The sequence below is a fragment of the Sycon ciliatum genome, chromosome 2 (assembly GCF_964019385.1).
Source record: "Sycon ciliatum chromosome 2, ocSycCili1.1, whole genome shotgun sequence".
NCBI lineage: Eukaryota > Metazoa > Porifera > Calcarea > Leucosolenida > Sycettidae > Sycon > Sycon ciliatum.
The window spans coordinates 48,637,336-48,647,188 of NC_088644.1; the positions used below are offsets into that span (position 1 = coordinate 48,637,336).

Genomic DNA, 9,853 nt, shown 5'->3' on the forward strand with positions numbered 1-9,853 from the left:
ACGCCATGACCTGATGACCTCATTCGCATAACCTCCGTACTGTATGACTACATGCAAGAGTACATGAAAACCAGAGTGTGCAGCTCGGATGGGTTGCTGTCACGGCGAAATTCCGTGATTACATCATTTTAGTGATGTAGTGCGTACAAGCAGGATAGACCCTTTGCACAATAACGGTCACGTGATCCGAGACGGGGCATCCTCTTCGATTTTTGTGCAGAGTATCAGTTGTTGAGCATGGTGAAACACTGTATTTTTCCATTTTGGAGATGGAGGAGAGAGTGTCGAGTGGTTTGCCATCGATGGCTGTGGAACCCTTGGAGGAGCTGTCAAATAAAGAATGGTCTGTGAAGGAACTGAACAGTTTTCTGCTGAATGAGAGTGCGTATCTGTCTTGAAAAAGAAGGAGTTATTGGAGCGGTAAGTTTTCCGCAGTCAGTGGATATTTCGGATTACTGTAGATTGAAATTTATTTCTATTTTCTCTACCTTCTCTCCTCTGTCGATGTAGAGAACGCTTCTCTATGCAGAACCCTGATGCTCCTAGAACTAAGAGGGGCACCAGTCTTCCTCGAGTGTACCTTCATCATGCCCAACTTTGTCATGCGTCCGAGTGGATGAGTGATGAACTTCTGTTTCCCAGAGTGAGTGCCACACCATGCGTGCTCATCTCCAACGCAGGGGCAAGTCGCCGACGACAGGGAAGAGGGCTAGGGAGCTGATGGAGTAGTACTAGTGAAGAAGCCCGTGGATAGTGTCCATGAGTTTTACTTTGGTGGCTATGTGCATAATGTGAAAGTCTGTCATATCGTGCACACAGCCACAGCTCGAACTCAGATGACTTTCTCCGCACACCTGAGCGATGAGGCTGCGTCGCTCTGCACTTCAACATCAGCAGCTCAAGCAGCGCCAGCAAGCAGTCGATCTTCCCCGCAAAGACAGGAATGGGTCATGCCTTTTTCTCAGGCTCCAGAGTCTCTTGGCAGGGCGTTCAGCGTCTTCGCAAAAGCAAGGATGAAAGTCGTCATCGACAAAGTGTTCCGAGCACAGCACTGTGGGTAACGATGTCGCAGCAAACTGCGGCCCTCTTCTCGCCAGATAGCGAGGATTCAAGAGTGTGGAATGCCAGCATAGCCAGGGAATGCATGGAAAGACAAGTGGGTTTCTTAGACTAGCCACTAGGGATGACGGTTGCTGCAAACAAGAACGCAACAGTGGTCCTTGGAAAGCATTTCGGAACTTCTTCCTTCAGAACTAAAAAAACTTCAAATGAAAAAGGCTGGGAAGTACATACATGAACATCGCGTCAGGACCGTGAAAACACAGCCTGTCACAGGAAACTTTATCACGAGCTGCAGCAAACCATGCATGCTGGTTGCATGCCAAGTGTGCAGCGCGTGCACAGCATGCCCCGTCTCGACCCCTCTCGCTTATTGTGCAAAGGGTCTATTCAAGCAGGTCTCTTTCTGCACAACTGCAGCTCAGTTGTACGCACTACGCCATTTCCCGCCTCAGATCTGGGCCAAATATGATGTAATCGCGGAATTTCGCCGTGACAGACACCCATAGCAGAAAAGGCCCCAAGCTGCACACTCTGGTTTTCATGTACTCTTGCTACATGTGTACAACAGTTATTGTAGTCGTCTGGACCGAGGCCATGTTTGCAGTGAATTTGAGCAGTTTTTTTCTTTCTTTCCGAATCCTGCAAAAGTAACGTCAGTTCGCCTACAATTGACCGGGCATTCAGCAGTGTTCCAACGCCTCGCCAGTTCAGCTGCTGTTTCATCAAGTCCTCAACATACAGCACCGCAACGATTGTCTTCGCCAAGAATATGGAGACACAAATCTGGACAAAATGTCAAAAAATGCAAGCAGCCTCTAGCTCTGACGATCTGTAATCTATCGCATGAAAAAGGGAATTAATTTTTGAATGTTTTCCACTCGATGCATGACGTCATGCCAACTGCATGCCCCCCGCGCCATTGTTGCCATAGCCACTGCATACAGCCGAGCGTTCGAAGAGCGCAAAAATTTGGTCGCCTGCTTTTTCTTCGCTTTCTGAGAAAATTCCTTGATAACAATTTTGTTGAATACGAATCGTAGTTTGCCTGAAACAGCACGCTGCTTCTAATTTCTGGCCTCAAAGTTTGGTAAACTAAAATGAGGGTTTGAGGCTGCATCTCGACGTAGTGTAGTATTTTATTTTGCTTGAAGCGGTAAAGGAGTATGGAGAACCCTCCGAATCAGAGTTTGTACGTTCGAAATCTGAACGAGAAAATCAAGAAAGATGGTAAGAGTTCCATCAGTTTCGCTTGTAGAGAGTGATTTCGCTACACATGTTCCCCTTCTAATACAAATGTTATGTTCATGACTGGCCTCGGAATTTCACGCACAGTAATATTCCATTTTCGAGGATTGGGCTTTTTGTAGATATTTTTGAGAGGCAAAATACAGAGTGTATTGTAGGCGTACATGCCCAGATGGACAAAAATGGGGCATTGAACCCACATTCAGCTTCCTAGATACTGCCAGTGAATGGAGTTATGGTGCAAAGTTGTTTTGTTTAATTTTCCTGCACAAGACTTGGCATCCTAATGATAAGGGGATTTCGAAATATGTCCCCCCCCCCCTCCCCCCCCCCCCCGTACTAGTACACCATTTAAATGCTGTATAGCAGTAGAGTGAAAACTACACAGTGCTGTTCAATGAAATCCGACCGTTCAAGTCAGTACCACGCTGGGCGCTGTGTAGCCCTAGGCCTGCCTACACTGGTTTTCTGATCTGGTGTATTTCGCAAGCTTGACCCATGTGATTGGATTTCTTTGAGCAGCATTGTAGAACAAAACGCACTCAAACCAGAGTTCATTGCTTGACGGAGCATCACTCGTCATCATTTACTGAGTACCTTATGTCCGCGGTCAGGCCCACACATTTTTTACGCAAGGATCACTCTGAAATCGCCCCCTGTGGCTTCCATGACTACGGTATACACCAAACATTTATTTCATGCAATCCCATACAAACTGAATGTGACAGTTTGCTTCCACGGTGAGAGAGGGGAGAGAGAGAGAGAGAGAGAGAGAGAGAGAGAGAGAGAGAGAGAGAGAGAGAGAGAGAGAGAGAGAGCATCTAATTCCCATACATTCCTCAGACCCTGGAAATTACAGTACGTAACACAGCTGTCCGTGATCTGATTCAGGAAGCAATCGACTGCTTCAGTCCAGCCTGAGAAAATTCGAAAACAATCATGGTGGATGCAGTGAACACTCCTGGTAACTCTGCCGCACAACTGCGCAAGTTTCAGGCAAACTAGCTTGCGTGCATACTCCTGTTGAGTCTAGAGATTCCGGACTGGGACGAAGCAAACAGCCCATGTACTCTAGGTCAGTCCACACTCGTATCTGGCGATGCTGAATCATGGCAGCAACTCGACCCAGATCGTTTGGCAGACAATGCTGTCATGTGCGTTGCGGAGGGGGTAAAGCCAGGACTGCACAGTGTGCGTCTGGGGGGGGGGGGGGGGGGGGGGCAGGACCATTACACACGCGACTTCACTCTTCAGGCACCGCTTCTGTTGCTGCTTTTTAGGGGGGGGGGGGGGGGGGACAATGTTCTTTGTATTAATGACCGCTGCCTCCCTCTTTTATTATCTAGCTTTATGGTAATGGCTACAGCATGACATACTAGTAATGGTGAGTGTAGTTCAGTGCTGACCTATCATCATGATCCCTGCCTCCAATCCCTGTCATGACAGGCAGGAGTTTTCTTCAGGTGTTTTAAATAGCCTTATTAAATAACTGAAATTGATGAATATTGTCACCTTCTTTGTTGTTGTTGCTGCTGTCGTCGTCGTCATTTCTGTTGTTTTCTTTTCCAGAGCTCCGCCGCTCTCTCTACTACCTCTTCTCTCAGTTTGGTCCCATTCTTGACGTCGTGGCACTGAAGACGCAGAAGATGCGCGGCCAGGCGTTTGTTGTGTACCGCGACATTTCCAGCGCCACCAACGCTCTCCGCTCGTTGGAAAACTTCAACTTCTACGACCAACCCATGGTCAGTGTTCACTAGTATACAGTACAGTTGGTCGTCGAAGAACTGGGGGGGGGGGGTCAGCCTCCTAGCCTAGACCGTTATGATCTTCATGTATTGCGTCTATGCGCAGTTGAGTCGCCGTGTATGCATTGGTATGCGGTGCTTTATGAAATTCTAGCCTGGTCATTCTTCGGCGCCCGACTGTAATGTAATGATCTGATGTCTGAAAAGCCTTTCCTAAGAACTCTCCAACTCCACCGCAGCGTTTTTTTCTTCCACTTGTGAACACCTGCATTCTCCGAACAGGCTCTCAGCTGCACGAAACGAATGAAAGGACTGCCAATCCTTTCAGTCATCTTGCAGCTGAGAGCCTGTTCGAGGAATGGAAGTGTTTACAAGTATATGAAAAGCCTATGAATATAAAATGGCGGTCAGCAAACGCCGGACATCTCACACATTCTATCTCCATCTTTCGAGTGAGCCGCCATTTTGTTTTTGTTTTCTCCCTGCTGAAACCTTTCGTCAGTGCTGCGGCATTGACATCCCATAGCACATGTAGGCATAGTACTATAGTATGAGGGCTGAGCTGATACATCTACATCTAGCAATGTGCTGCTACTAATGGGGCTACCCACTGGGCCACTGGGCAGCAGTGCATACGTACATGCGTGCTGCACCAGCAGACTGCTCAGCGCAGGCCTGTACCTTTAAGTTTCACGCATTTCAGCGGCACTTGGCATTTTTGGCAGGATTCATTGATTGACAGTGGTGTCTGTGTTTGTTTGTGTTGTGTCATCGCTTACAGAGACTGGCGTACGCTCGTACGCGCTCAAAGGCGCACTACCGCTTTCACAACGAGACGCCCGGTATGACAACAGAGGAGAAGAAGAGAGTTGCGAGAGAGAAGAGAAAAGCAGCAGCGGGTGATGATGCAGGTGAGGAGAGGTACTCCAGTGTATGCCCTTTCCTCACTATCACCTTTGTGAGGAGAGGTACTCCAGTGTATGCCCTTTCCTCACTATCACCTTTCATGTAGGGCTTGAACGTGCTACCGTATTTTCCGGAATAAGCCGCACCCAGATGTTTTTTGTCACAAAATCCAGACATCTGATTTGAAACTGTCCACCTCTCCACGCCGTGCTCTATTTCCCACATTCTGATTTATCCAGACATCTATCCCCTTTTTCACAGCACTACTAGTACTAGTATCACCTTCACGTAGGGCGTGAAAGTGCTACCGTATTGTCCAGAGTATGAGCCCCTCCCTGAGTTTTGGTCACAAAATCGCTGGGATCAGCAATGCACTGTTCAACACCCCCAGACGACCATGTCCAGGTGGCTGTGTGGGGTGTTATGTGAGTACGCTGGGATCAGCAATGCACTGTTCAACACCCCAGACGACCATGCCCAGGTGGCTGTGTGGGGTGTTATGTGAGTACACTGGGATCAGCAATGCACTGTTCAACACCCCAGAAGACCATGCCCAGGTGGCTGTGTGGAGTGTTCATGGTACAAATTACGTCATTGCGCAACGGGCTTATTGTCGAAACGTTAACATTAATCGTCATCAAGACTAGCTCCTGCTGTGTGGGTCCCGCTTCTGTTGTGCATTATGGATTTTCGAGCTGAACCTTTGCTGGCGTATCAGCGTTTAGAGAATCAAGCTCCTGCTTGACTGCCTGGCTGTCTGGCTGGCTGGCTGGCTGTCTCGCTAGCGGGCTGTGCGTGGGCACTTGCCTGTTGACAGCTCTAAAATGCGGGACCCGCCTACACCTGGGTGTGTCTCCAAGTCACCATACTCAGCAGGATGTCTGTGTGTGTTCTCGCGCTCTTCTACAGGTAAACCAGCGAAGAAGGCCAAGACAAGTACGGCAGCAGCTGCAACACCAGCACCACCTGCAGCAGCAGCAGCAGGAGCATCATCAGCACCGTCTGAGAAAGGTGACCACTCACTCTCTCTCTCTCTCTCTCTCTCTCTCTCTCTCTCTCTCTCTCTCTCTCTCTCTCTCTCTCTCTCTCTCTCTCTCTCTCTCTCTACCTATCTATCTCTCTCTCTACCTATCTATCTATCTCTCTCTCTCTCTCTACCTATCTATCTCTATCTCCCCTACCCACACCCACGCATGCATGCATCCACACACACGATCCACAGTGAGTGCGTTCGATTATGCACGCGGACGAATCGATTCGCGCTATTCACATCACCCCATGTGAATAGAGTAAATGGATTCTGAATCGATTCCAGGGCTCATGACGTGAAAGTCGAACGACTTGAATGCATGCGAATGGATTCATGAATCGATTCAAGTGCATAATCGAACTCACTCACTGTGTGAAAGCGACTGAAGTATAACCCCTAATGCTTGCGTGTACATTGTCCTGCACTACATGATGTATACACAACAGCAGAGGAATTACACATGCATATCCTCTGTACCCGCAGTATTGGCACATCCTTCAACGTAATATCACGCCAGTATACCAAGCTAATTTGGGAACTCGTGGCCTGGCACGAGGAAAACATGGATGCAGTGAATGGCGTTTTCGGTCTTTGACCACTTGCTGGTGAGCTGATCTACTCACTTCCCTCCGCTTTAGGAGCTGCATCTGCGCCTTGACCCTTGAAGGTTGGTGGCATTCCTACGGATGCGGAAAACTCGGCCTCTAGCCCAGTCTGACGCGAACTGTGAAATGCTTAGTACCAAGCACTGTACACTGGTTTGAGGGAATGACGCAAGCGGTAAAAGTCTGAAGAAAAAATGGACTGTCACCACCACCAAATACTGTGTGTACAGTTGCACTCAGGAAAATCTGACCCAAAGTGCAAAGCTGGTGCCCTGGTCCAGTTTAGATTACACCATTGCGTCTGTACATTTGTACCTGCAGCCGCATTCGTACCACTTCCGGGGCGTCAACGGCAGCACCAGCTGAGGGCGCCAGACATGCACTTAGGGTCGGATTGCACCAAGCGCCTATTGTATATGCAGTGTGAAATGCTCCAGTCCACGGTGGCACAGAACGGCTGGAAACCCTTACAGTCCATTTCAAAACTATAGACGCGTACCTAGGCAAAAACCGTTATGCTAGCATCTATACCACATCAAATCTGTGATCACTTTGTGCACAAATTTTTCCAAATTGGGCGTCTGTTATCCAATCGTTTAGAAACTATATGAGAGTAATTGTGGAGCGATCCTGAGCAATATTCCGAAAACTATTCTCAAAAAGTTCCAGCCAAATTTGAAATATTTCAAAAACCCTACGCGTCTATAGTTTTGGAATGAACTGTAGTGTGTTGTGTCTATGCCTAGTTGTGTCACCTACCGTAGCTATTTGCCTTGCTTATGCTTTACTGAGTTTACTTGCACGATCCGTGTCCTCTCCACGCCTCATTTCTTTCTTTGCCGTGTATGTTTGCATGTTTGTCATCACAGGCAAACCGAATAAGGTCTTGTTCTGCAGCAACCTGCCCCATGAGACCAATGCGGACATGCTTAGACTTCTCTTTCAGCAGTAAGTGATCAACTGGAGTGTGTTGCTGGATTGTTGCGGTTGTGCCTTGCCTTCTTCGCGTCTGTCTGTGTGTGTGTGTGTGTGCGTGTGTGCGTGTGTGTGTGTGTGTGTCTCTCTCTCTCTCTCTCTCTCGTGCGCGCGCACGCACACACACACATTCTTTCTCTCTCACTCACTCTCTCTCTCTCTCTCTCTCTCGTGCGCGCGCGCGCACACACACACACACGCACACACATTCTTTCTCTCTCACTCTATCTCTCTCACTCACTCTCTCTCTCTATCATACACTCGTACACGAGCCCGCTTGCTTATCTTACTGCAGTTATTCCCCGCTGTCCTGGTATATGTACTAGTATTCCATGAAGTTGTGTTAGGATATTAATTAGGTTTCACCACTGGGATGCAGAGGATATTTTGAATTGTTTTCCAATCCCAGTACAGAGGTTACGCGATTACATCACCAGTTGACGTGTTTATATGAAGTTGCATTGGAAGGGCTGGTGTGCCGCTCCATGCAGAGCATACCGCCTGATGTCTTTCTCGTGACCTCTATTACCTGACTGCTTGGCCAATCGATGTGTATGTGTGTGTGTGTGTTCGTGTGCGTGTGTGTGTGTGTGATGTGCATGCATGTGTGTGATGTGCATGCATGTGTGTTCGTGTGTGTGTTTGTTTCTTTACCGCTACGCGCAGGTTTCCCGGCTACGAAAACGTCCGCCTCATCGAAGGTCGTAATGACATTGCGTTTGTCGACTTCCAGAATGACGAGGACGCGTCGACGGCACGCGACGCTCTTCAGGGCTTCAAGATATCACCAACACACCAGATGAAGGTTGAGTTTGCCAAGAAGTGAGCAGCAACGTCGTCGCTGGTAATGACCGCGTCTCGTCCTACTGTAGTTAGTGTGTCTGCTGGCAGGCCGAAGGAGGGAGCATGAGTTGAAGTAGCAGTAACAATTGGGTCCGACTGCCTCGCAGCTTTCCATGCTGAGTCGGTTTAGAGCTACCGGGCAGAAGCAATGTCGAGCACCGGCTGGGATCTTACACACTTTTTCGCCACGGCACAGCGGGGATTGGCCGAGACTGGCATGTGTCTCCGTTGCCTGGTGTTGTCGGCCTCGTCAGCTGCATGGCTTTTTCTTCCTGCTGACGCTGTGGCCTGCACCTGGTCGATGTCATAATCACCGATTGCCCTGCTGTGGGTGCTCAAACCCGGAACCGTGTATTTAAGTCTTCCTCTTGTGCGTTCTCTGATCTGATCCATTTCTTGAACCCACAACATCGTGTTCTTCCTCTTGTACATAGCATCTTTTGTATGATATGCCCTGTCTTTTTTCTTTCTTTTTTGAATGCAGTAATATTGTCTGTTTGTGGGGTGTGGAAGCGTCTAGTGCCATGTTGCCGATGCCTGGGCGCTTCCGTCTACCGTTTGCTTTTCAATAGTTTTCTTTTCAGCTCCTGTACTTAGTAGGCACTTTTGGGATGTTTGATTGTAATGATGATAGCGCCCTCCGCCATCGATGTTTGGAATGAACTGGCTGCTTGTGTGGTCGAGGTGTGTGCGTATATGTTTTGGCAAATCATTGGCTGCAGAGGCCGCACTTGTGTCGATTTACATACTCTTGGCCAATAGGTGTCACTCTTCAGACGAGACGGTGTGTGCCTGTTCACGGGTCCGTGTCTTTGGATTCCTGTCCTATACGACTTGAGCATTGGTCAGTCCACACGCTCAGAGCGTCCCTCCCCACTATACAACCATGTATTGTAATAAAAATGACTCCCTAGCTCGCTTATAAACAGAGAGTCCTGGGAACCCATGCCATCATGCATGTTCTCTGATCTTTCTTGCTTGAACACCAAGCTCACCTCGCACAACACAGGCAATACAACAATTACAAGACCAGGCTTAGTACACTCAGCTAGCTGTAGCCCTATGCATGTAGAGGGGACGGTTTCAAATAGGACACCGGTTGCAAACCGGAACGGACTCAATATTCACTTTCTCTCTTGGTATTTTGATTAGAAAACATATGTCACAGTGAGACTACGATGTGTTATACTCCGAGCCAAAATTTCATGGCTCTGCGATGACCAGAAGCGCCATATCAAGCAGGTGAGTTTTTGACGTGTTGCTTCGCACTGCGACTTGAGTTTTACGACTTTCGAAAAATCAACTTCTTGTTGCAGGTAAACAGCGGCTCGCCTCTCACCAATAAAGCACCGCATACCAATCAAAACTAATGGAAGCACACACAAGGCTTATTGTTACTCTGTACTGGCCGTCGTGGAGCGATAGCAATTACCTAATTTCAG

The 9,853-nt window shown here is 48.4% G+C and overlaps 1 protein-coding gene across 1 annotated transcript; it reads left to right on the forward strand.

The window, feature by feature from the left end:
- Positions 1–2,051: 2,051 nt before the first annotated feature.
- Positions 2,052–9,057, forward strand: LOC135810306 (U1 small nuclear ribonucleoprotein A-like). Its single transcript, XM_065323796.1, has 6 exons — positions 2,052–2,289; positions 3,877–4,049; positions 4,834–4,963; positions 5,868–5,969; positions 7,463–7,541; positions 8,235–9,057. The coding sequence occupies exons 1-6, from the start codon at positions 2,226–2,228 to the stop codon at positions 8,392–8,394; spliced, it is 708 nt and encodes a 235-aa protein (XP_065179868.1). The 5' UTR covers positions 2,052–2,225; the 3' UTR covers positions 8,395–9,057.
- Positions 9,058–9,853: the final 796 nt, after the last annotated feature.

Excerpts from the sequence above, each read along its gene's own strand:
- LOC135810306 (XM_065323796.1), top strand. The coding sequence starts at position 2,226 with ATGGAGAACCCTCCGAATCAGAGTTTGTACGTTCGAAATCTGAACGAG. Across the intron at positions 2,290-3,876 it reads CGAGAAAATCAAGAAAGATG|AGCTCCGCCGCTCTCTCTAC; the intron begins GTAAGAGTTCCA and ends TTTCTTTTCCAG. Across the intron at positions 4,964-5,867 it reads AGCAGCGGGTGATGATGCAG|GTAAACCAGCGAAGAAGGCC; the intron begins GTGAGGAGAGGT and ends GCTCTTCTACAG.